The sequence below is a fragment of the Manis pentadactyla genome, chromosome 2 (assembly GCF_030020395.1).
Source record: "Manis pentadactyla isolate mManPen7 chromosome 2, mManPen7.hap1, whole genome shotgun sequence".
Taxonomy (NCBI): domain Eukaryota; kingdom Metazoa; phylum Chordata; class Mammalia; order Pholidota; family Manidae; genus Manis; species Manis pentadactyla.
The window spans coordinates 156,436,688-156,464,269 of record NC_080020.1 but is presented as its reverse complement, the minus strand read 5'-3'; the positions used below and the strand labels follow the sequence as shown (position 1 = coordinate 156,464,269).

The 27,582-nt window shown below is 45.9% G+C and overlaps 1 protein-coding gene across 1 annotated transcript in view; it reads right to left on the bottom strand.

Moving 5' to 3' along the window:
* ACOXL (acyl-CoA oxidase like) overlaps nt 1-27,582 on the bottom strand; it is a 315,801-nt gene that overhangs the window by 240,242 nt on the left and 47,977 nt on the right. Inside the window, 1 exon segment of the mRNA XM_057496991.1 lies at nt 14,863-14,897. Coding sequence (XP_057352974.1) covers nt 14,863-14,897 — 35 coding nt within the window.

Sequence of the window (27,582 nt, the reverse complement as noted above, 5' to 3'; positions counted from 1 at the left end):
CATCAAACCAAAACCCACTCTTAGAAAGCATTCACCTCATCCGCCTGAGAGTGCAAATGACAAACGAGATGCCGAACTTCCACTCTCCTTCCATGTCTGACTCAGGGGCAGGGAGCACCCCTCAGCCCCAGCCCCGACTCTATCTACCCAGGACACCTAAGTTCCCTAAGATCCCAAGGACTCCAGATGCAACCAGAACAAAAGCTTTGGAGAAAACCCTGCTCCCTGGATACTGCATTGGCCTTTGTTTCAGGGAATTTAGTCTTTTCTCTTTAGCAAAAAGTAGTTAATACCCAGTCAGTCTTCACTAATACCTGAAACAGCTTTTCTCTTTAGATCTGTGACCAGGCATTTAGAAGGTTCTCAATATATGTATGGAGAAACAAACAAACAAAAGATATATCTGCAATTCATTTAAAAATATTCCAGCAGATGAAGGACAGGATAGAGATGAACTAAAATCATCAAAATGTTGATAATTTTGATTGATATTTCAGTAGCTCGGTGACATCCTCAAGAACCAGGGTTACTTTGATCTTTCCCCTATGCAGCCCTGGGCATACCGGTTTTGTCTTTGGCTATTGATATAAACCTGAGATGAATAATTGAGCTCCCACTATGCTATTCCCCCTTGTGTTTGAAATTTTCCAAAATTGGTGCATTTTTTAAATATGTAGTAACACTTTCAGTTGTTGGTCCAACTCCTTCTCCCTCCCTCCTTAATAACAGAATACCAATTTTGTTCATGTAACTCACCATCCTCCATGGAGTCACTGTGCTCCCACTAAGCCAGTCACAGTCATCCCAGTTCTCCTGGCTAATGCTGGTCCAGGAATAGAAAGACAGGAAATATGGGGAAATGAGGGATGAGGGGAAATCTCTTGAAGGGTTTCTGGGGAAAAAAGTGTCCTTGCTGCTGCAAAGTGACATATAAGAAGAGATGGGTCTGCCTCTTGTGCTAAATTTTGTTGTGTCTGCATATGACAGCAAGAACCTCAGCAGCCATTTTGTGACCATGTGGGAAACAGCCAAAGACAAAACCGGTATGCTCAGGGCTGCATAGAGGAAAGATCAAAGTAACCCTGGTCCTTGAGGATGTCTCTGAGCTACTGAAATAACCACCCTGAAACTGCCTCACTTCAGGAATCATTAAGTGAGAAAACAAACTACTTACTGTTTAAATCAGTTGAGACAGGGTTTCCTGTTACTCATAGCTAAAGGCATCTTAACCTGATACAAAATAACTGTTCAATGAACAAAGGAGAGAATGAATAAAGACAACCATGTACAGAGAGAATTATCAGTCTTAGCAGCATCATTTGAGTCTTAGTGAAGTCACTACTGTTATAATTCCAAGAGCTGAGATTTACATTATACATCCTCTAAGCATTAGCACACCCGGTCTTTTATTTTGCAGAACATTACTGTACATTTTCTTTCTTTGGCAACCAATCAGATACTTCCTGGTAGCTTCTCCTGGAAAGCTGCTCTTCGATTGGTTTGAAGCATTTTCTCAAATGGGATTTCATGATCACAGCAACACCCAGGTTAATGGGGACTCCCAGGGTACTGAAAAGAGCATGATCCTTATAAGATCTGCTGTGTGGCCTTGGACAAATTCCTCAACCTTTCTGAGCATCTTACTTATAAGACAGAAGTAGTAATGCCCATCGGAGGGGCTGAGAGAGTTAAACTGGGAAACCTGCAGCATGTCATCTAAAGCACAGCACACAGCCTGCTGTTGCATCCACATCGGGATTGGTTGTAAGGTCAGGGGTAACTGTTGGCAACTGGCAGAATCACTGTTTCTTTCTCCTTCCCTATCTTTCAGGTTTACAAAAAAAAAAAAAAAGTAATACCTATGAAAGAAGAAGAATTTCCCTCTTGATAAGCAGTTTTGTCTCCAACACTTAATGTTTCTTTCTTTTCCACCTACTTTCATCACAGAGGGCATGTAATTAAAAAGAACGACTCACCAGGATGTACATCTGAGACTAACAGGATATTGTATAGCAATCATACTTCAATTCAAAAAATGCCTTGGGACAGACAGCAGCGATGGTCTCACAGCACTGGGAACATACTAATAACCACTGAATTGTACACTTCAAAGTGGTTAAAATGCTAAATTTTATGTGTGTTTTATCACAATAAATAAATTTTTACTTAAAAGGAGATGTTAGAAAGTTTCCTTTCAAACAAAACATGTCCTATGGTGTCAGACAAGGATCTCAACTGAGACAGCCTTTCTTGGAACACAGGTCAGTGGCTTCTTCCCCTGATGGACCAACTCCTGACCATCATGTGCAGCAGGTCCCAGGGGCGTGGGCTGAGCAGAGCAGTGGTCTGAGCTCCTGACTCCACACCAGCAGTCAGGAGCCACTGTCTCCCTCTCTTTCTCAAGGGAGGAAGTAAAAACTCAGAAAACCCTGGTCCTTCCTGGATCACTGGAGCAGGGGCCCCTGTTTCCCTGGGGTTGAGCTGGCACTTTCCAGACCTCTATCAGGCAGACGGCCCTCAGTGGCTTCTGTCACACCATCACACCTCCTGAAGTCTTCTTAACACTTGTCCATAAATCCACTAGGTGTTTACTTGAGTAAGTTTATTTTTAAAGAGAACTGTCCATTGGCATCAAATGTCATTCATCGCTCTCCCACCAGGCTGTTGCCCCTGCTGGTGACTGGCAAACAAACACCCCTCCCTGGGGCTGGGACAGGGTCATGGCTGTGAGCCGCACGAAATCATCCCCAGGAGCCCCAGTGGTGTTGGTGACACACATTGGGAAACACATCTGTTGGGAGTCAGAAGTGTGAGTTTGAAATCCCATGCCTACCTGGTATAAAACCATTACATCCATAGGGTGTGGATGAGGATGTAGTGAGCTTCACCTGGACAGTCGCCAGCAGGAGCGTCGCCAGCACAGCCACTAAGAGCCACAGTAGAAGGGAGTCTAGAGTTTGTACCCGCAGTGCCATCTGCCTGCCAAAGTCCTCTTCCCCAGCCACGGTCGCCTCCAGCTCACCCTAGGGAGGCATGGCCCACCGTGCTCCCCGCCCCCACGCATGCACACACTCGTGCCTTACTACACCAGACCCTTCGTCACCCTTATCATGCAGTATCCCCACAGCGCCACCAGGGGCACTGTGGTGTGCCCTCGCCCTGTCTAATCATGGAAGATACTCAGTAAATAATTGGTTGAATGAATAAACAAATGAATTGACGCTCAATTGGAATTTTCTTTAATGTCCTGAATTTTATTTCTTCTTCACTTTAAGATTTTAAAAAGGGGAGAGGAGAGAGGGAGGTTGGAAATAGGACAATCAAGGTAAAGCAACCTATTACCTGCCAATGCCTGTCACACCTTGTGGATTGGCAACAGGGCAGGACCTCCCACCTGTCCAACAAAAGCCAGACTAGGCTGGAAGAAGGCTGGCTCCAAAATGAACCCTGGGTCCCACTGCTGATGTGTATGTACTTCTCTGTCGTTGCAAAGACAGCCATAGATTCTAAGTGATCTACCATTAGGAGACACTACTATTCTGTCCTATCCATTAGTATGACTGAAAGCTGATTTAACTTTTACATGTAAACCTTTAAGCAAGGAAGCAAATAAAACAGAACAGAAATGATTGCAGGGACTACTGGAGAGTGTTTTGTCCACACAGAAGCCAACAGAGCACGTGGGGCTGTGTTAATACCAGATCTGATTTGATCTCTGCTGAAGTGCCACCATGTAAGAAGCCGACGTGGATGGGAATGTGGACGAGGGACCAGTTGTTCCCCAGAGGAGGCCTGCTGTGGACATGTGCGGAGGCCCATGTGCAAGGATACACATGTGGCTCCTCTGTGCCTCTGAGCACCCACTCACCATCTCCACCTGCCATGCACTCTAAGGAGGCAGAGACTGGCTTGTGTAACAGAACGAGCCACTGTGACAAGCAGTTAATCCACCTTACAAAGACTAGGGAGTGTAAATTTACATAATTACTTCTCTGCCTGGCACTTGAGGCTTTACCAACCTCAGCAGGAAGCAAAATCTAAGTGATAAGATACCTCAGGAAAATGAAAGAAGAGCTGCCTCAGCTAGATTCCTTTTGCACTGGGCCCACAGCAGATGGTATACATGCCCCCCTTCAGGAGGCCCCCAGTCCCCCACAGGCCCGAGCCCATGTAATTTAGAGTCTACAGAATGTTCCTGGTGTGTAAGTGGTTTGAGCCACTAAGAGGCCAAAATGTCGATCATACAGCAAAAAACTGCATATAAACTAGGCGCCTTGGTGACTGGAAGGAAGTAAACATAGAACTTTCTGTGGCGAGCTTAGCAGAGCCTCAGGATTACATCCTCCAACTAACTGTACATTAAAACTTGAAAAACACCTCAGGAAGAGGGAGTCTAGCCCTTCACGTCAGGCTTGCAGGCAAAGCCACAGAAAATGAGCCCGTGAGCCAGGCTCCCCAGCACATCAGCCTGAGCAGAGACGCCCTCAGTCCTCTCCCACAGGCCTCCACCATGACACTCTGCTGCATAAAATGGGTCATGACCACTCGCAGGCTCACGGTCATGTCATCTACCGGACATGGCACCAGCCTAGGAAACCTCTGGAAGGACCCTGAGTATGCCCTCCCCCAGCAGGGTGTCATAACACTGGCTCAGACAGTGGCCCTGGAACCAGCCTCCCCAGTGTGGGCAGAATGGCAGCCCCTCCTGGCACAATGGGGTCTTCTTCCAGGCCCCTCTGTCTGCCCTGAGCACTGTGCAACCCATTCACTGGATACCTGGAATCTTGCTCCCCACCTGGTGCTCAGCAGCTAAGTGACAACCAACCAAGTGGAAGCAGGGGTGACACCTGCCACATTCGCCTCCCAGACAGCACATGGAGCTGCTTTCTTACGACTTTCCCACTGTGAGGTCTGCAAACAGCTGCACCCTGTTCCCCAGGTCTCTGGGGAGACAAGCCAGACAATGAGTTTTCCAGATGCCTGAGCTGAGCAGTGCCTCCCGGAACGTGACCTCAGGCACTGCGCTGGGGGCCTCCTCTCCAGGGAGGGGTCCAAGCCCCACCCAGCACGTCATGCCGGCACCCCCAGGGCTCAGTGAGCTGCAGCAGGCTGCAGCCCCTGCAGAGCTCCCACCCTTGCAGGGGAAGAGCAAGGTCACTCTAGCCTCAGGCTGGGCTGCCCCGACTGAGGTCACTCAAGCATGTTTCTGTCTGAAAAGTCCTCAGCTGGCACAAGTATGGACTGCACCTGTGGGCTGGTTCACTTGGAGAGCTTCAGAGAGAGCAGAGAACTAAAGTGCATGCCGTTCAACTGGCCTTTGGGGAAGGAGATGGCGTGAGAAAAACTGAACCCAACGCCTCACCCCGGACACACCAAACGCATCACCACTCCATGTGCCACATCCCGGGACTACACCAGGAGCCCTGGGGCACAGCACCACTAACGTGGCCGCAGGCAGGCGACCGCAGCCCAAGGACCCACCCAGGCTCTCCTCTGCCCTGGCTCTCTTCAATTCACTGAGGCACAAGTCCATTACAGTAAAGTTCACCCACTTTAGGAGTTACAGGTCTATGAGTTTGGACAAACATACATAGTCATGTAACCACCACAATCAAGATTTAGAATATGTCTACCACCCCCCTCAAAACCCCTCATGCTATTTTCTGATCAGTTCCGTCTCTCCACCCTGGCAAATGTGATCTGTGTTCTTCTCTACAGTTTTGCCTTTCTAGAACATCACCATTCTGGAAATGGCATCACACAGTATCACTCGCCGCGATGCCTTCTTATTGCTGCCTAGTGTTACACCGTGCAGATGTGCACAGTTTATTCATCCACTTCCCAGGCGAAGGACATGGGGGCTGTTTTCCATCTGGGGCTATCATGAATACAACCACTATGGACATTTGGATACAGGTCTCTTGCGGGGAGGGGGATGGCAATGTTCATTTCTCTGCCAGCACTCCCTGGGAGGGGAGTCACTGAGCCATAAGGTAAGGTAATGTTCAGTGTCATAAGAAATCATCAGAGTTTTCCAAAGTGGCCACACCATTTTGCCTTCCCAGCAGCAATGTATGAGAGTTACAGTTACTCCACATCCTCATCAGCACCCTCACATTGTCAAGGTTTTGGAGTTTTGTGTTTTTTTGTTACTTTTTGGGGATTTTTTTCCTTTTTTGGTGTGTGGGGTTTTTTTAAATCATTCTGATATATGTGCAGTGGTGTCTCATTGTGGTCTTCATTTGCATTCCCTTAATGACTAATGATGCTCAGCATCTTTTCATGGGCTTGTTTACCACCCATATCTCTTCTTGGTAAAGTATCGGTTCAAGAATTTTTTTCCATTTATTAAATTGCTTTCTAGTTAAAGCATTGTAAGCATTCTACACATGGTCTGGATACAAGTCCTTTATCAGATATATGTTTGAAAATATTTTGAAAAGCTATTTTTTTAATGGATGTCTAGTTGTTCCAGTACCATTTATTAAAAAGGTTATCCTTTCTCCACTGAATTACCTTGGCACTTAGGTTGAAAATCCATTGATTATGTGTGGATCTATTTCTAGACTCTTTATTCTGTGCCATTGACCTGTATAGCTGTCCTTTCACCAGTACCACATTATCTTGATTACTGCAGCTTTACAGTAAACTTTGAAATCAAGTAGTGTTGGTCTTTTGATCTTTTTCAGAAGTGCTTGGCTATCCTAGGACTTTTACCTTTACACATGTATTTTTTAATTAGTTGTCACTTTTTTGATTAGCTTATCATTACACATTGCCATTTACATTTATGTTTCTACATTTTAATTGGGGTTGAATCTCTAGCTCAATTTGAGGCAGGTGTCTTACCCTTTTGAAGTAAGGGAGTGGTCATTTTTCAGAAATACTACAAAAAAGGACTAACCAGTTCCTCCCAAACCCACCCACACAGAACAGTTTTGCCAAATGGCCTCAGCTTTAAGGGCTGGTGCCAGAGTCCACGTGTTCTGACGCCACGGGGCAGGACATGTGGGGAGAACAGGAGTGCGGTCTGCCTCTCCAACCTGCTGCCTGAGACAAAAGAAAAAGACACAGAATTGAGGTCGGACCTGAGAAGCAGCCCTGAGACATCACAACAGAAAGGAGCATAGCTTTTGACAAATCTTTGAGAAGCAGCTGGCATCCTTTCCATCCGAAGGAATCCCGTGTTAAGAGTCAGAATTCAGTTCCCTAGGCATGGAAATCAGTGGAAACTTCTAAGAGGGAGGGGCATGACCAGATCACTGTTGAGAAAGAACCTCCTCCTAGCAGACAAAAGATCTCCCCAGAGACCATCCCGTGGGAGTGGTGACAGACACGTGGGGGGCAGTTTGGGGAAATGGCCGACAGCTGACCAGAAGGTCCCTAAGAAGACAGGGCTGCCAAGCTGATACCAGACAAGGTATTAAAAAGTATGGGAGAGGTTATGGAAGGCACATTCATTCACTCCTTACCTCCGGACCCTGAAAAGCATCTACCACTCACCAGATACATCCACAGCCCCAGGCCTTCAAGCTCTGCCATGAGAGGCCCATGTCACAGCCTTGGCCCTCAAGGGTGTCAGTAAGTAAGAGCATGTAACTCAGGCACCCAGTGAGTATTCACATTCTGATCTTCAGGGACAATGTTCTGCATTAAAGTTATCCAAAAAATGCAGCCTTCCAAAAGATGGCTTTACTTGTAAGATTATACTACTGGGGTTGAATAAATTTCTTGGCACCCCTGTGTAAAAATCTGGTTGAAGCTTCACTGTGAAGTCTGAAAAAGAGACAGATGAACCAGTCAGGCCGACCCCCAGTGACAGAAACAACTATTCCCTGGAAGGGGAAAAAAGGGCAAGGGAAAAAAGAAAAAAGAGGGGGAAAAAGACAGCTTTATTTGTTTTTACAAAATTTGGAGAACAGCAGTCTCCCTGGCTCTCCACAAGATCAAACCAGCTCCAAATGGGAGTTGCTAGGCATTTGCCAACACTTCAAATCAAAGTCTGATGGGCCCAATGGCCCTGTTTCTTTTCTTCTCCTCCCTTTGTATTTCAACAGGACAACTTCATTTGTTTCCCGAGGCAGCCTGCCCATTCAACAAGTTTTCTGATTGGGCTGTGACCTTCCGGCTCCTCTTCTAATCTAAATCAGAACACAAATGCACACGACCCCCTCACTTCTTGCCAGGCCCTCTGCCTCATTCAAAACCAATACCCAAAGGCAGCCTGGGAATGACCATTCAATCACAAGGTCTGCATTTTCAGCATAAGACCATGCCCACCAAAGTCCCTCCCAGAGACGGTCAAATTGCCCACTCCTCTGGGACTCATCCAGGAAGGGCCCCCAATTCTCTGTCCCCTTGCCTGCCCTCAGGAGACACTATGGCCTTTTAGGCGTTGGTACCTATAACTCAAATATTAGGTTTAGGGCACAGGTCTGGGTGGGGTACCAAATTTGGACTTTCTTAGGTCCTGTAAGAAACTGATAGAAAGACGTCAGTTGTGGCGAAGAAATACCTTTAGGCTTCATCTAAAAGTCAAACCCCTACGGACTCCCATTTAAGCATAACAGAGCCGAATGGAAAATTTGCTTCCTTCCTCATCTATTAAAGAATGACAACCAACAGAAACAAAAAAACAAAACAATGTAATTTGGAGGGGGGGCAGTTCACTGCTCATGTGAGCTGCTCTTAGAAATGTGGGCAGAAGTGCCACGTGTAAAAATTCCACACCACTGGCTCATGTGGCCTCCCCACAGCAGCAGAGGAGCCAGAGCTAAAGTGAGACGATCACTTCTGGGCTCATTTCATCTCTGCTCAGGGGTTCCCACCAGGAGGAAGCAGGCGTCTTCAGGCTGCTGTCCTGTGACAGGCAGGAAGAACATCTAAACTCTTTTTTCAATCTTGTAGAAAAAGAAAAAACAGAACACCCACACAGTGGGGAACAATTTCCCCACTGTGTGGGTGGTGGGGCCCCAAGAGCTGTTATCTGCAAAGGGCACTTCTGGGGGTTACCCAGCTGTCACCACTGTGTGGATTCCACCTGAAAACCTCAAGCCAAACAATGGGGAAGGAACATCAAGAGGCGATTTTCCACTCTGAGAAAATGACTTGACTTTACAAAAATAAAACCCCATGATAATAAACAAGGTGTGTGCATGACTTGCTGTCAAGTGTACGGTCAGTCACAGTAGATGCTCCTCCTTGCTCAGTGCGTCAGTACCACTGGAGTATGGCTATGTCATTCTCCATTTCCTGACGCCTCAGCACCTTACCCACACGACGTCTCACTCACACACACCCGCATGTACTCCTGCACCACCCAGACAGGTCTAGCAGGAGTGTGGGCTGACCCTGTGTCTGGGGACAGAAGTGGGAGTAGTTGGGGTATATGTGTGAGGGCTGGGAGGGAGGGGTGTTCTTAACCCTGAGCACTGTTCACTGTCCAGTGAAGCTGGATGTCTGAAGCCCCAGGGCACATGTATGAAAATAAAACCGGGCATCCTTCAGGCGGAAGCCCCTCTTTAGCCACACAATGGGCCCTCTTGCTCCAAGCAGAGGTGCAGCCTGCTCACCAAGGTTATGGGATTGTAGTTGTCTCCTGCCCAGCTGGCCACACTCTTTAAATGCCCCCTAACCTGCCAATCTGTTCCTCTTGATAAGTGAACCCACCCATCCTCTCAATATCTCAGAACCATGTCTGCCTCCTCCCTCTCTTCGTCCCATCTCCATCTATTACAGAAGTCTGCAGGATTTTCTCCATCTCTCCTGGCCCCTCCTAGGATTTTGGAAGCAGTCTTGGTGATTAGAAACTAAAGTTCTAAACCTTGCTTCCAAAGGTGTCAATTCCAGCATCTGGGTTCTGGATAAATATGGCAAGGATAATGGAAACTGTTTCTCACTAGCAACTGTGAGCATTTGAAGTGTCCCAGAACTACTTAGACATAAGATACAATTCCACTTTAAAAAGTAATTGATAAGAAAACAGTATGGCAGCTCCTTAAAAATAGAATTACCATATGATCTAGCAGTTCCCCTTCTGGGTATATACCCTAAAGATTTGAAAGCAAGATTTCAAAGAGATATTTGTATACCCATGCTCATAGTGGTATTATTAATAATAGTCAAAAGGCAGAAATAACCCATATGTCTACCAACAAATGAATGGATAAACATATATATGTGTATATATATATATGTGTGTGTGTGTGTACATATATATATGTACACACACACATATTTGTGCAATGAAATATTATTCAGCCTTAAAAAGGAAGGAGATTCTGACACATGCTATAACATGCATGAACCCTGAAGACATTCTGCTAAGTGAAATAAAGCAGTCATAAAAGGACAAATACTGTATGATTCCACTTATAGGAGGTTCCTAAAGAAGTCAAATTCAGAGACAGAAAGAACAACAGGGTTCCCAGGGGCTGGCGGGGAGTAGGGAACAGGGAGTCAGTGCTCACTGGATATGGAGTTTCAGTTTGGGAGGCTGATAGAGTTCTGGAGATGGTCATGATGAAAGTTACACAGCAGTGCTAATATTCTTAATGCTACCGAACTATACACCTTATTAACTTTTTTAAGAGGTAAAAGGGTAAATTTTATGTTAGCTGTATTTTACCCCAAGAAAAGTAATTGACAAAGGGATGAAAGTTCAATTAATCTAAATAAGCTAGGATTTTTAAAGGGGGGACGCAACCAGACATCCACACCCTTCATCTTCTTCCTCCTCTATGAGAACAGAGGGGTGACAGGGCCGGGCAGTGGGAGGACAGAAGAGCCACTGCCCAGCAACACAGTGACCGGCAGGCTTCTGAGAGGAGAGGCCGATGGCTCCAGAGCCTGCTGACTCCAGAGGCAGGACAAAGAATGTGGGGTGAGGAGTAGGTGGAGCTGGCCTGACCTGTAATGGCTTTCCAGTGACACCAGCTGCTGCAGACTGGGGGTTTCCCAGAAGATGGGTTCTTCCCAGCCACAAATCCAGATGCTGTTATGTTCCCTGAAACATTTAATTAAGAATTCCTTATATTTCAGAGGTCATTTTAGGAAAACACAGCCTCTGAAAACGCCTTCTCCATCCCCACTGTGTCTGCAATGCTGGCACACGAGTAGGCAGGTGCTGGCAGTAGCCCTCATCGCCGTAAGCTGGATGTTGGCTCTTCCCTACAAGCTCAGGCAAACCAACATCTGTGCATCAGCTCTGAGCTTCGGCAACCATGCCCCCAGTCATTCTTGTGGCTCCTAAGGCCCTCAGACTCCTGGGTAGGGAACATGCAGCTGCTAAGGGCAGCCTTTTGTGACCACTGGCTTTACTGGGCCACCACACACTCTGGGTTCCCGACACTCCAAAGTAGATGGCAAAGGACCTTGGAACTTACAGAGACATCTCAATATATGTCTTCACTTTCCTCCTCCTCAATCTCATTACTTTCATCGTAACATATTTAGATTTTTGTTTATTGCATTTATGTAAATATCCACAACTCCCTGAACTTAATACCCCAGCCCCAGGGTAGAAGACAGGACAGCCCAGAGGCAAACATCCCTGGAAACACAGCACAGGAGCAGCCCAGTCTGCCAAGACATCTCCTGCATGAGCACAGACTGTGGGCTGGCAGGGGGGTGGGGGGGGAGCACGGGAGCCCGCCGCTGCTCTGCTGCTGGGGTGGGGCCCGGGGCCCGAAGAGCCGTGCTCCCACACAACAGACGCCTGCTAGACATTCCCCTGGCATCCCGTCCAGTTCTGTGCAGGGGTTTTCCTTTCAGGAGTGGGTTCTAAGTTCAGGGCCAGGGCTGAACTCCTAGGGCCACAGAAGGCAGGCTGAGGCAGCCAGGATCCAGCCTATCCCTCCACACCTCCCCACACTCCACCTCTCCTCCAGATAAATGCCAAACAGTAATTTAAAGACCATGTTGTGCAGGGACCACACTGTCAGCCTACCAGGGGCATCTGCCTGAGTGGGCTAAGCCTGCCTCCACTGTCCCACTTAAGCAGAATGAGGATGGTTTGCGATCCACTTCCTCTAAGAAGCCTCCTGTGATGGGTTCGCCCCTCCTATAAGACTTGTGTCTAACCTCAAGTCTTCTTTGCACATACCTATAGTGAGTGCCCTATAGCTAGGGCAGCGTCTTAACTTTCTTTTCACAAGGGCTCTGAATAAGTACTCCACCATTCGGCTGCGCTCCGTGGCAGGCTGCATTTCCTAAGAGTGGCCACATGGAGACCCCACCTCCCTGCTCTTGTTACAGTATGACCAGCACTCCTCCCACTGAGAGGCGGGGCCTCGGCTCCCTCCCTCCGAATGTGAGTGGGGGCTGGTGACGGCTCCAACCAATAGAACAAGGGGGCAGTGAAGCTAGGTGGCTTCCCAGGCTGGACCACAGCAAGGACACAGCTCTCTCTTTCCAGGACACTCACTCGGAGAAAGCCAGCCGCCGTGCTGTGAGGAGGCCCAAACGAGCCCATATTAAGACCACGTGGAGATCCGCATGGCCCAAGAACAGAGGCCGTCAGCCGCCAGCCAGCACCACCCAGCGCCACCCAGCAGACACACGGGTGAAGGAGCCTTCAGAGCATTGTATCCTTGGCCCTGCATCTGTCGGTACAGGCCCCAGACTCTGTGAGGCAAAGACAAGCCATCTTCACAGTCGTCTCCAAACCCCTGGCCCTCAGAACACACAGCACGATAAATGGTAGCATCAGGTAGCAATAGGAACTGAGGCTTTAGGCACCAATGGAGCTGGGTTTCCATAAACGTGGCCATTGGATGAGGAATTCCAAAGCTCTGCCCTCTACAATCAACTCTGGTTCACTGCCTCCAACATCCTTTATCACAGTGGAGCTCTATCCTCAGCTCCTATAGGACCGTGGCTCAGGGCATCCGCTTTTCCACTCAGCCCCTTACCCACTGTCTACTGACCACAATCCTTCAGCGAAGCTGGGCTGCCCTGGGGACAAGTCCTTTAAAACCCCACACAGTGCTTCCTTCCGGAGCACACACTGCCCCCAACCCTACAGAAGGCGGGTGTATGTAAATCACTGCCCAGTCCAGGGTAAGAAGACATTTTCTCCTCCTAAATGAAGGCTGCATACAGCCCAAAGTAGAGTCCCTGCCAGCTCAGGTTGACCTTGGTAACAACACAGAATGATGCCAGGCACACATGTGCCAAGGGCAGGGAAGCAGCCTCCTCTCCGCAATGTGGCCCTGGCGCATCGCAGCACCAGCACAAAGGCGCCGTCCAGCCAGGACCTCCCTCAGGCTGGCCCTGCTCTGCGGTCTTACCTGAGTCCCTGATTCGAAAAGGATGATGGCTGATCACGGTCCCTCAGCCAACAAAGTATTAAAAAGAAAGCTTTCTTCTCAGGTTCCATGCAGACTCTGAATTTCTGCACAAGTCAGAACTCTCCACAGAGCCACAGCAAAGGATGCCTCGCCATCACAGGAAAGAGCATGTTGTTCCCAAACCAGAGCAAGACCTTGGCTTTCTTAGGGCCTTAGGGAAGATGCACCTTTTTTAGCACTTATGCGGAAACAGGCGGCTGCTTTTCTTGATGTGCAGGACTCACATATGAGGAAAGTCCCACCAAAGGAAAATAAATGGTACAATCATCTTTTTTCTCCCTCTCTGCCTCTCTCTCTCTCTCTCACACACACACACACATGTACCACCCCTCATTTTAGAGCAGGAGAGCAGACCAAGCAGACTACATTTAGGACATTCTAGAAGGAGGCTCTTGCAAGTTTTAGAAAGAGAGCACTTCTAGCCACCCCCGGTGTCCCCCAAAACACACACACACACGCACCCTCCACACTCAGTATCCAGCAGGCATTAGCCAGAGTCCACAGTCCACACCACACTTCCTACATGCAGAGCAGCCATGCATCTCAGCTGCGGCAGCCTAGCTGTGATCACAGGGAACAACGTCCTTCTGCAGGATACTAGACCTCACCCCATGCAGGCATCAGGCACACTTATGAACCCAAAACATAAAAGCAACCATGAGCTTCTCTGGAGTAGCCTTCTTACGAGGGTATCCAGAGATGCCCACCATGACCACACACTCATTCCTGGTTCCTGGTGGTTCTAATCCTCCCTGCCTTCTGCCCACTCTAACCTACACAGCTCACCAGCACTTCCAAGGTTTCAGTGATGGCACCATGCATACAACTTGTTACAAGCATTTTTAGAAGGCAAACTCATTTTGAAATCAGGTAACTATGGTTTACTTGTCGAGAGCTGGCCCAGTGTCCCGAGCTGCACCCCAGGAAGATGAGTTTATGGAGCTTACTTTAACTAATTCAGGATCTTAACACATTTTGATGTGTGCAAAAGGGCAAGGTTGATACTTGTTCAAGAAACAAACATTTTTCATAAATATACAATTGAGACAAAGAAAGAAATCATGAAGAAAGACAAAAATAGGGGCTTTTAGCCATTCTCAGATATGCCTGAGAGGAAAGCAGGAGGTCCAGCATGGAGGTGGGTATAGGCTTCACTACCATCCCCCACCTGGCTTCGTATCCACAGGGCCTTGCTGCTCATATGTAACATCCCTGATTTGGGTTCTCACCCCTGGACAGAGTGTATTACCTAGAAATCATTTCTGTGTCCCTGCCCTAGAACATTGCATTTTTTGTTCTAAAAGAAATGTACTACCACCACTTTTACATAAAAACTGTATTCCTTCAAATAACAGTTAACTCTCCAATCAAGCAACTAGAACAATTTCATCTAATTGCTATGACAAAATAGAGCAGTCACCAAAATTAAGTTCAAAACCCACAGACTCGAGCACATCAAAAGCTATAAACCAGTAGGATACCCCTTAAAAGGAAAAAAAATTTTTTACTTTACCTGTGGCTACAGCAAATAGTTATCATCAACCTAAGCTATAATTAAAGAGAGAGAAATACATATTAGATAGTATCAAGAATGTACTGAATACACAAGATAATTAACTTAGTATGGTCAATTATTTTTTAAACATTTCCTAAAATCCCCTACTGCAAATGCTTCATAACACATTCTAACGATAGATCTTTAGCATCAACTTAGCTCTTACAGGATTCTAATCATATTTTGAAAGGGCCCTGAAAATGCCTACAATTATTTCATTGTGGATTAGACAGAAGGTGTCCCTCATCAGGAAAGACTTCCAAATTTGTATATAGTTGAAGTGTACAAGGTCATGATCTGATATATGTATATGCTGTAAAATGATTATCACATGTTATCATGTTATCACATCCATCGCCTCACAGTTCCCTATCTTTTTTTTTTTTGATGAAAACTCTTTAAGATCTACTCTTTTAGCAAATTTCAAGTATACAGTACAGTATCGCTAACTAGAGCCACCATGTGGTACATTAGCTCCCCAGAGCTTATTCATCTCAGAACTAAAAGTTTATACCTTTGGACCAAGGTCTCCCCATTTCTCCACACCCAGTCCCTGGCAACCACCATTCTACTCTCTGTTTCCATGAGCAAAACAGTGCTTTTTCAGCTCTGAGACAAAGCCAGGAAAGGATGGGTTGCAGCATGCAACAGATTCTGAGATTCGCATTAGGAGGGCACAGCTAACCCCTGTCCTAGGAGCTGTGCTGTCCACCCCCGGCCCCAGGAGCCCTGGGTGGAGCCCAGGCCATGAGGGCGACTGACCACCTGGGCCAGCATCTCCCGGGGGGAATCAGCACAAGCTTCACACTGATCCCATAAGCTCCAGGCCAGCAAGCCACACCTGAGGACAGCAAAGCCATCAAGCCTGCACACGTGCGACATCAAGATAAAGTGTACACATTGCTGGCACAGCAGCAAGTGGCAGCTGAGGTGACAGTGTGATTTCCTCAGGGAGAGTAGTCTATGGCATGTTGTGGAAACCTCCCAAGCATAAGCAGAGGTGGAGTCACACGGCATGGGGCTCAGCAAGGTCACCAGTGAGTTACAAAAGAATCAGGCCAACCAAGTTCAACTGTGAACCAAATGGGCATCGGCAAGTTATTTAAAGTCTCTGCCTCAGTGTTCACAGCTGTAAAGTGGGCAGAATAATTATTTTCTCACAGGATTAATGTAAGGATTTGCCCTTTTTCCGTATTTGTGTTTATATCTCTGAGTGTGTGCACATGTGTGCATAAATAGGAAAAGAAACAGGATAAACTTATTTTATACCTGATAAATAGGAAAAACTCTATAAATAATAACTACCCGTACTACCACTGTATATAGGCAAAACTTATTAAAATTAGTTGTCATGTTCCAAAATTTAATTTCTCAGTTTGTTTTCAGAATTTTGAAAGCATTTTAGCATGTAAAAAAAACAGTGCTCAACCTCAACCTTGCCTCTAGAAATCTGATTATCCCATCTGAAGCTGAACTACGACATTATGGCAACACAGCAGTTAAAAATCTAAGCATCATCTATGATACGGTTTCTGGGCAAAAAGTCTCCCCGAGTTGTACCTTAACATCCACAAACACAGCATTGTCAGTTTCCCTGATGTCAGCCCCAAAGAGGGTGGGAGGGGAGGTGACTTTTATGGTGCCACCCAGGGTGCTTCCAAAGAGTGGGAAGGTGGAAGGGGCAGGAGATAGAGAGCGAGGAGATGTAAAACCCTTGAGGTAAGAAAGGACAGAGACTCTGCCTTCCTGGACAGACTCCGCCGTGTGTTCTCACTCCACACACCGAAATACAGAACCAACGACACACAGTGAGCCACCAGGAATCCGGGAGGATAGGCTTGATTTTACAAAAAGAGTATCTAAAAGCGAAGGCCTGAAATATATGACATCAAATCTATTTCATATCACATTTACCTGCATTTGCTCAAAAATCCATCTCAACTAACCAGGAGTATATTTTCTCTTTGAGATTTAAGCAAACAGAACAGGATGCTGCCTCAGGCACAATCAAGAAATTAAAGAACAAGGAGGAAATTACTTGAGGAAGGAAATAAAAACACAACCTGCAGCCAGAAGGTCAGGATGAGCAATTTACAGATTTCACAACCCGGGTAACTTTACATTTCCTGGGGTTAAAAAGTTCTGGCTTACAGTTGGGCTAATTATAAGATAATTTTACCAACTGAATATTTTGATAAGCATTGGAGTACTGCTTAATTGGTGGCTTTTCCACAGTTGAAAGATAAGCCTTAGCTGGAACAGAGAGAGGAAATGGGTGTGGGAGGGACAAGAAAAAGAAAAAAAAACAGAAAAAGTTGTTAAATGGCAGCTGTACTGGTTAAAGGGGGCTGGGAGATAAATCCTTCACAGAGGTGAATTTCAATTTCGCATTTTTACTAGTCTCTTCCTGATTCTGAATCAAATATGCCTCACTGTCATTTTTAAAAGGATATCTTCGTTAAGTTAGAAAGTGTGACCGGTGGACTCACAGACACCAGCTGTAGCATCCTGCAGGCTTGGGTGTGAAAGGCCAGGTAAAGATGTGCTAGGAACAAGATGAGATCAGAACCCAGGCAAAGCCTCGGAGCTTTCAGCTTAAGGAGTGGCTGGGAACAGGGTGTTGCACAGTCCTTCGGGAATCATGGCTTACACTCCACACGGAATGTCCTGGATCCAATCAGACAGCCCTGACAAGATGTTAGAAGTGTCAAAAAGTTCTTATGGGCCTTGCCACGGAAGACAGGTTGGAGCGGGTAAATGAAGCCAATGAGACATGTGAGGAGCCTGCTCCTCCTCCCTCCTACACATTACCTGACCTAGAGAAGGCAGGGAGCTAGAAAATTCCCCAAGGTTTCCGTACAGGGCAAACACCACAAAAAAGCAACTGTGTAATCTGCTGAGAGATGGACCCAAGATACTTCTCTCCCTTGGCATAAGGGACCGACATCACCAGCCAGGCCTTTGCCCCAAGAAGCATCAGCAACTCAGATATGCTTTAAGCAGGTCTTACCACTGCCTGTGTGTGCACAGACACACATAACGCATGCACAAGTGTACATGTTCACACTAGATTTGCACATGTACATGTGCTTATGTGTGCACTTATGCATATACGCATCCACCCTTGCATGTGTGTATGCACATGTGCACATGCGTTCATGTATGTGTGTGCATGGATGAATGAGCATGATCCTATGTGCATGCACACACACAAAAAAAACTTACATGCACTCATATGCATACACCAGCACATATGCACATGCACACATTCACACAGACAAGCACTCACCCTCATGCACAGAGACACTTTGGCATTCCGAAAGGCCTGTAGAGACCCTGAGACAAAGGGAGGCCTCAGACAATTGACCCTTTTGTTGCTGGTCTCTGCAGGGATCCAGAGAAGAGTGAGGAGGGAGCCACAGGGGTTGGCCCCTGACCCAGTCCCAGCCAGGGCTGAGGCCCAGGGACATGGAGGTGAGCGGGAGTTTGGGGCTGCTGCATAACCTCACCAGAGAACACCCCCCCGACACACTGTAAGTACTGCCAGAAAGCACTTCACAAACTCCCATTCAGTATGCTTCTCTTTAGATTTACACAGTCTGTTAATAACAAAATTAAATCACACTTTAATGGCAAGGGAAGAGTAATTTAACATTTTTCAAACTCTCCACCAGCTATGAAAACCTTTTTCCTGCTGCTTCAGCCTAAAAATACTTCTCTTTTGGAACAGCTGACTGAGACAGCTGTTTTGTATCAAGACTGAGGGTTTTCTATATGACCCAGGGAGCTCAGACAACAGGCAGACCTTCCTGCATTCAAGGGTAATCTGAGAATAATTTGCCATAAAACACCCCGAAGTGTGTCAGCTGTAGCCGGATACGCCCTATAAAGCATCGTGTAGACTGCATGGATCTTGTAAAATAATCATAATCATTTTAGAAAATGCGTTTCTGAAACACACCGGCTTAGGAGGCCAGCAGGGCAATCCCCCCGCTGTCACTGTTCACGGGCTGTCGCTGTGCATCTCTTCCCTGATGCCCACTTGACCACGGCCACCTGGGTGGGGAACCCCATGTGCTTCGTGTTCTTGGTACCCACAGGCTGCTGAGGGCAGGTGAGGAGGAAGAGTCCAGGAAGTGCCAGCCCCAAAGTCGCCCAGGTGGCAACTGGTGCTCCACGTCTAAATCTAAAACTTTCTGAGCCAGGGGGTCGTGCTGGCAGCGCTGGGGACGGGAGCCAAGCCCCTCGCAGGGTCTGTTACCAGCCAGCTCCAGCCCCAGCGCTAGTGCCCCCCACTCCTCGAGAAAGCCAGAAATCAAGGGTTTTATTATGAGAACTTCCACTTTAAACTGATTGGAATATTTTACAAATACTATGTGAGCCAAACAAAGCATGTCAGTGGAGTTTGACCAGCGGGCCACCAGTCTGCAACCTCACTTGACACTTTTCCATGCTGCCAGGCCTCTCTCCGTGCATTTTCAAAGCTTCAAGTCGGAATTAATGACTTTGTGACCAAGCTGAAAACACCTTCATGTTATTTGTGAGCCTTCTCTCCCTCTCCCCTGCTTATGTGGAGCTTCTTCTTGAGTTTGACTTTTCTGTGAATTTCAAGGGTCCAAAAATATATAACATCACAGAAGAAACTCAAAAAGGAAAGCGTGCTATTTTCCTCCTGCATTTTGTTGTTGTTGTTGTTGTTGTTTACTATTCCTTCCCCTTTTATGGGAAATGTGGAAAAGGAACATGAAAGGGAGAAAAAGAGAGGCGTGGCATGGTTGGGATCCTAGAGAGAGATGGAACATGGACACAGTCCCCCACAGGCACAGCCGCGGGGTGCTGACACCAGGGATGAGGGCAGGAGAAAGCCAGCCAGCAGCTCGTCTGGCTGTCCTCCTAGTTATCTCCTGATAGCAGCCAGGACCCCCATGCCCCCCACAGCACACATGAGGCAGGTGTCCCCCTCCCGCATATCAACCAGATTTGCCCAACCCTACATGCCTGACTCAGGCCCTCGGCCATGCACATCTGCTTAAGGACCTTCTCTGGCACTTGCTATTTCCTCTGAAAAATTAACTGTGCTGAACTAACCGATGCTCATGGTCAGCAGCAAGGAGCTTTGTGGTCTACTCCCCTGACTCTTCTTGCCTTCTCCTCATTGTAAAAGAGGGATGTTACCTATTTCATGGGGTTGTTTTAGGCAGATTAACTTAGACCTCAAAGTCTAAGCATATCAGTGTCTCCTGGGCACTTGTGAGAAAACTCAAATTCTCTGGCCCTGACCCGGACCTGACGAATTGGAAACTCTGGGGGTGTTTTAGCCAGTTCTCCAGGGATCAAGTTTCGGAAGCACTGAATGAGATAATGTATGAAAAGAACTTAGCAACGTGTTAGGCACAGATAAGATGATGATGTTATGGTTCACAGTAAAACTGTCCACTCTACATTCTCAATGTCATTTCAGTGTCCTCCACTCAACCTCAGGGACCATAACCAATGCGTTCAGGCCCCTGGCAGGCCTGGGAATATGTCCTGGGAGAGGAGACCTCCGGCAGCTTGCAACTGATCACACCCTGAGCAGGGAGAGGCATCCGCACTGCCGAGACTCCCTGTGTGCTGGCAATGAGCACATGGAGGCCAAGGAGGGGGCCTCAGCAGGCTGCAGGCCTCCCCTCCCACAGCTCTCCCCTCTGTCATTCCCACCCAAACAGGGAGAAGACAGCAAGAAAGGCAAGCAGAAGAAAAGCAGCAATGTACTCCCCATTAATTAGTTTATTTCATGATGCTCTCCTTTGTTGGTCCCTTAAAATTAGATTAAAAAAACTAAAAACTCAAGAAACTCAAGAAAAAGCCACACTCATGTTTAGGAAGAGAAGGGGATATATATCATGTGTAGGCACTTTCCAGATCTGTCAGAAACCTAGTAATTCAGATCTGAAATTTTCACAACCTAAGTAAAAGGCGAGTTGCTAAAGCAACGGGAAATAACCTCAAACTCACAGTGAAACGAAGACGGTGGTTGTTCACCAACCTAAGAAAGCAGGTTGTTTTTAAGTCTCTAAGCCACAAATGGCTGAAAAGGTAAGACCAGTTGTGCGGCTGGTTCTCACCGCTTGTCCCAGGACCAGGAGCCAGGCACTCTCTCTCTGGACTGAACACTACAGCTCTGCTCAAAAAGCAAGTAGATGCATTTTCACAAGGACTTGTATTGTTCCTCCAATTCGTCTAAATTAAAGACCTGGGTGAGTCTTGAGTTGCTGCCCCCACAGTAGCAGCACCTTGGGCCCACTCTGCTAGGTGTCTTCCAGGGGCCCAGCCCTATGAGCTCTGGGGTTCTGGCAGGAGGAAGGGCCCCGGCGCTCCACCTCAGTACCCACCCCTGCAGAGGAATGACAGTACCTGTGCCCTCAGGGACAGCTGGGGAGGAAGCTCTCAGGGCCCCGGCAACAGCAAGTGCTTCAGGAGGCCAGCTATCATCTCTGCCTTTGTCACTAAGTGGCCATGGTCTGCCCACCTGTGTCACAGCACAGTGAGGGTACAGCACGGCCTGGCTAGTCATCTTTGCCCAGGTCCCCAGAGATGGATAAACAGAGCTGCTAAACAGCTTCAAGAACTGCTGATGTCACTCCAAGTAGTTCCTGTGACACTCACAGCTTGTCAATGAATGTGTTTTTCTTTAGGTTTCAAACCTATTTATCTTAGGTTTCAAACAAAAGAAGTGTGGATTTTGGTTTCTTTGCTTCTCTTGGTATGAATGGTTGGGTATTCAATCATATGAATAAACCACACACTCTTCCTAGAAAGTCCAAGTACGTGTAACAGAAACCAGCATGACAGTGGACATGGGTTCTGTGGGCAGCTTCTATCACAGAATAGCCAACCTGAAGAACTCTGGAGTTTTCAGTGGCAAATACTATGCAAATAAGAACTTTATTAAGTTAGTGTTAGCTGGAGGAGGAGGAAGAGGCTGAAGGGAAGAAAAGGAAATGCACAAGGAGTAAAGGGAAAAAATAGGGGACCCCCTCAAATACAATCAGTAACAAAAGCATTTTAGTTAGAGCATTTTTAATGTAGATTTTGAGCTATTAAATACAAGGAAATGAAAGGCTGTTCATAGCCTGTCACAGAAGCTTAGAGACACTACCATAGCTTGTCAACCCACTCTCACCCCTGACGCCTATCATAGTCAGGGTAAAACACCCAGGAAAAGAAATCTCTTCCTAATGTAAAATATAAAAATAGTTTTAAGGAACTTGTTTCAAAGAAAGTTTGCATTCTTTTCCTCCTTCTGGCTTTTACCTATTTTCTCCTCTATCTAAGTTTTACCAAGAAAAAAAATTACACGAAACAGACAAAAATCTCTCCAACCAGGCACTTGGGATATGGGCAAAATGAGAGTTTCCATGAAATATGTCAGCAGCTGTTAAAAACAGTGTGGTAGACCCATTATTGAAGAAGAAACAATATATTTTAAATTAAGCTATTATGAGATAATTATAGATTTACATATAGGTATTAGAAATTATATAGAAAACTAATGCATAGAGATCCCATGTATCCTTTACCCAGTTTCCTCCAATGGTAACATCTTGCAAAACTATAGTACAATATCCTAATAAGTATATTGACATCAACACAGTCAAGCTACAGAATGTTTCTATCAGCATAAGGATCACTTATGTCACCCTTTTATAAATGTACCTTCTTTCCTCCCAACACTCACCTTCTGTTTAATCCCTGGCAATCATCAATCTGTTCTCCATTCCTACAGTTTTGTCATTTCAGGAATGTTATAAAATGGAATCATGCCGTATGTAACCATTTGAGATTAATCTTTTTCATTCAGCATAATTCTCTGAAGATTCATCCAGGTGGTTACATGTACCAGTAGTTCATTCCTTTTGATTGCTGAGTAGTATTCTATGGTATGAATGTACCACCATCTATTAATTTGTTAAGGACATATGGTTTATTTGCAGTTTGGGGCTATTATAAATAAAGCCACTATGGACATTTGTGTGCAGCTATCTGCATGAACATAAATTTTAATTTCTCTGGAATGCCATATAATTCTTGTACATGTTTTATTAGATTTACTCCTATTTCTTTTATATTTTGAGCTAATGTAAATAGTATTGTATTTTTTATTTCAGTGTCCATGTTTATTGTTAATATATAGAAATGTGATTGATTTTTGTATGTTTACCTTATATCTTGCAATCTTGTAAAATTCACTTATTAATTCTAGGAGTGTTCTTATAGGTTCATTGGGATTTCTAGGTAGAATCATGTCATCTGCAAATAAGTGTCAGTTTTATTCCTTCTTTTCTTGTCTATATGCCTTCTTTTCCCTTTTCTTGCCCTACTGTGCTGGCTATAATTTCCAGCATTGTGCTATGTAAGAGTAGTGACAGAAGACATACTTGTCTTGTTCCCAATTTTAGGGCCAAAGCATTTAGTGTTTCACATAAAGTATAATGGTTGCTAAAGTTTCTTTTATAGATGCTCTTTATCAAGCTCAAGTTTCTATTTATATTTTTATGAGTGTTTTTATTATGAATGGGTGTTGAATTTTGTCATGTTCACTAAAATATACTTACCTTCCTTCTAACTATCCCCTACTTTTACCAAAAATAAAAGTAAAATACACACACACACACACACACACACACACACATATATATGTACACACAAAACAAAAAACCAAGCCCTCGGTCCAGGTACATAGAACACAGGCTAAGATAAGGCATTCCATAAAACAATTAAAATTGTTAAAAAAGAATACCATAGACAACTGTGAAAAGTGACACAGCCCATTTTTAAGCAAAAAAAAAAAACAATTGCAAATACAATGTAGATATGTATAATATCTGACATTGGATGATTATTTATATGATTATATATATATATATAGTATTTATATAATTATAAGAAGGAAAGCCTGGAAAACTAACTGCCAAATTGTTGGGTGAGAGGGAAAGAGGTGGAAAAGGACTTTTATTCTCTATCATTTTACATTTTTCTCTAGTCTGTAATCTGAATTCATTAACATAAACTGGTATTGATTGGTAAGTTTTGGGAAAAATCTAATTAAGGAAAAATGTGGGAAAAACTACATTGCAAAATGCTATGAACCATGTACTTTTTGCATATGCAAATATAATTTTTATCATATAATGCTGTCTTTGTGAGCCTGAAATATGAATGCTTTAGCAGGGAGATATTATTATGTTCCACCTCCACCCATATTTACACAGGATAAAAAGGACAGGATTTCAAAATAAACACTCAAGAAAGAGAGTAAAAGAACAAGGCCATAATCTGTTGGAAATAAGTATGTCACCCATTACCCCAAACAAAGTTTCACAAAGGTTCCATGTTGTGATTTGGACGTTTAGATCAGTATAAGCTAAAGGTGGTGACTTCAGACTGATGGGGGAGAAACAAATTTGCCTTAAATGGTGGATGTGAGAGAGGCAGGGGACTATATGCCCGCACACACCCCTGGTAGAGGGACATAAAGGACACCTCTTCTCCTCTTCCCCGACTCAGCCCGGCTTCACGAAAGGACACGGCCAGAGGAAGAGTCCTGCTGAAGTGTGATCATGTGGTCATTGTGACGTGGAGGGAAAATGGAGCAAGAAACACCTTATGTAGTTTGCAGACATTGCTGTGACCCATCACTGCATCATCACTGACACAGCTAAGGGGAGGCCAGGACCCCACGGCTGTCGGTGAGGCGTGAGACCAGTGCTAACTGGCACCTCGACCAACAAAGCTCCACGGACACAGACCCCGCACCTGAAGTGGATGCCATTTAGACTGTAATGCGTTACTGTAATTGGGGTGGCGTTGGAGTATGAAGAGTTTAGCAAGTTAAAAAGTCTGAAGGACTAAAAAGGGAAAGTCACTGAATAAGAAAATATATCAAGTATCAAACCCGGAAAAATACTCATCTTTACCAAAAAACCCCAAAATGGAAATTTAAACAGCAAGACAGTACAAGTTGGTGATGGATTACCTATGGTAAGGCTCCCCAAAGAACCGCCTGAATTCCAACCCCAGCTCCACCATTTCTTAGCCTTGGGCAAATGACTGAATCTCTCTGTGCCTCAGTTTCTTTGATCTTTGGGGGAAGATATGAATTGTTAGTCACCTTCAGCCTGCTGAGAGGGCTGGATGAGACTATGCACACAAAGTGCTCAAAACAAAATGAGCACTCGGCGTCTGTTAGTCACTGTTGATTGTTACAGGAATTAGATTGAGGAAAAAACTCTCCTAATAACAAACACCAGAAGTGGAGGGAGCACATTCACACCTGCTGGTGGCACCATTCATTTGGAAAACAGTTTGACAAAATATATCAAGGAGTCACCCCTCTATTGATATTTTTAGATTGTCCCTAAGGAAGTAATTGACAGGAAGAGAAAATCCAAAGATACACACTAAAGTTGTATGTACATAGAAGATTGAAATAATGTAAATATCTATTAATAATTAGGAGAATAATTAAGTCAATGATAACTTTATCTCAATAGTTTGTGGCCAATGAAAATTACAGTTAAGAAGAGCATATAAGTTTAGGATATAATAATGAAAAAGGCAGAAAATAAGTGATAAACATATCCACGCCAGCAGAGCCATAAAGAAGTAAAACATGTGACTCTCCCTCATCCTCGGCTTGCCCCCACAGCCACTCTCTGGGATGACTCAATACCTCCAGATGAGTCGCTCTGGACCCTGTCCCTCCTTGTTGACCTCACTGCCACCTCCTTGAGAGCATCACCTTCCCTCATGGGAAGTGTAGCAAGAACTTTATAAGCAGTTGCCTTTCTCCAGCTGAAAACCCCTAGCTGATCACACCACTGAGTCTTGGGAGTAGAGAACCCTCCTGGGACTGCCTCTGGCCATGTGATGAAGCCACGACTCCAGGACCACTTCACTTGCCTCTGCCCCCCTCTCACCATCCCTTTCACGCCTACCCAGCACATCAAATCACCGCCGCACTCCTGAACTTGGCGCACTTTTCTCCTCCCTTTCACCTCCCACCCCACACCCCTCAGTGCTCATTTGCCTTTCAAACTCAGCACATCAAATCACCGCCGCACTCCTGAACTTGGCGCACTTTTCTCCTCCCTTTCACCTCCCACCCCACACCCCTCAGTGCTCATTTGCCTTTCAAACTCCTACTCATCCCACAAACCCCATCAGACACCATAACCCCTAGGAGGTGTCTAGGCCCCTGACTTTCATCGGTCCCTCTTTTGGCTAATTCCACACGGCATATGCAGGAGTTACGATCTGTGCACAGATCTCCCCCATGACCCTGCCAGCGCTTGGAAGGTGGGTGTTCGCTCACCTTCCATCCCATGCCCAGTCCAGTGCCAGATGCACAGCAGGAACTCAATGAGCATTTGTTGAAATCACAGGTTTTACACTTCCTCGTTTCTTTCCTTTAATGTGGTTCTGCAGTTGTCTGTGCACAGTGAGCCATAGCAACTCCATATTTGCCTCCCTGACTCAGGCAGCAGTGTGACAGCTGTCCCAGGGGCATCCATGTTCTGGTGCAGCCACACAGCAGCCAAGAACGTTCTGCTTCCTCACTGTGTGAGGAGATGCATCATAGATAGCACCCAACTGTGGGGAAAGTTGTACCCACAATCTGAGAAGCGATTACAGGATGAACTTTACAGCAAAGATCCTAATTACTATTAAAAATGTTGGGGGTGTGTTAAGAGAGAAAATAGTAAAACAATACCCGCAAACCTCAGCAGAATGCCTGGATGTCTTCAAACTTTAATTCAACATTTTTCTAACACCAATATGACCGTTCCATTCATTTGCTACAATCCTTTGGTCATTAATGACAAAGTTATAAGTATGTGTTTCCGTGTGGAAACTGCCCACTTAATGCATGTGAAATGCAGGGTTCCAGCCCCTTCATCAATGTTTCTGAAAAACCTACTGTGTACAAGATACTGAAAAGGACATAAGGAGACATGTGGCCTGGTCCCTGGACTCAGAAAGTGCAACATAAAACAAGAAGGCAGCTTCACTACCCACTGTGCTAAGAGCCCAGCTCCATGAGTTCACAGGACAGTGATCCTGCTGTGAGACAGGCTGCTCAAGAAACCTCCCCAGAGGAGCTGAGGTGTGAACTGGACCTCCAGAGGCCGGCAGGATTCGGACAGATACAGAGAACAGGGGAGGACATCATGGGGGAACCTCAGCATCAGCAGTAGCACAGCCGTAAGGAATTTGAGTCAGGCAGGAAGTGTGGGTGATAATACACCTCTGGAGGACATCCACTGAGCACTTTCCACAAGTCAAATACGGTGCCACATGCTGCAGAAGCATCACTCCCTCTAAGCCCATCAACAGCTCTGAGGAGGAAACATGACTATTCCCAAGCTTGGAGGGGAGATGGAGGTTCAGAGAGAACACTCCCTTGCCAGAGTTCACACAGCTAGGTGATGGAATGCCTGGGGATATTTATGAATGGAGTATTGAGGGTCTTGAGTCCCATGCTAAACACTGGGATTGTGATCCTGGAGACAACGGAGAGATGCTAAACAAGGTAAGGACACACTCTGCGATGCTTCTGACAGGTTCACCTTGCCTCTGCATAAAAGAAACTGGGGCAGAGAGGCAGGGAGAGAAAGCTTTCCTTCAACATGCTAC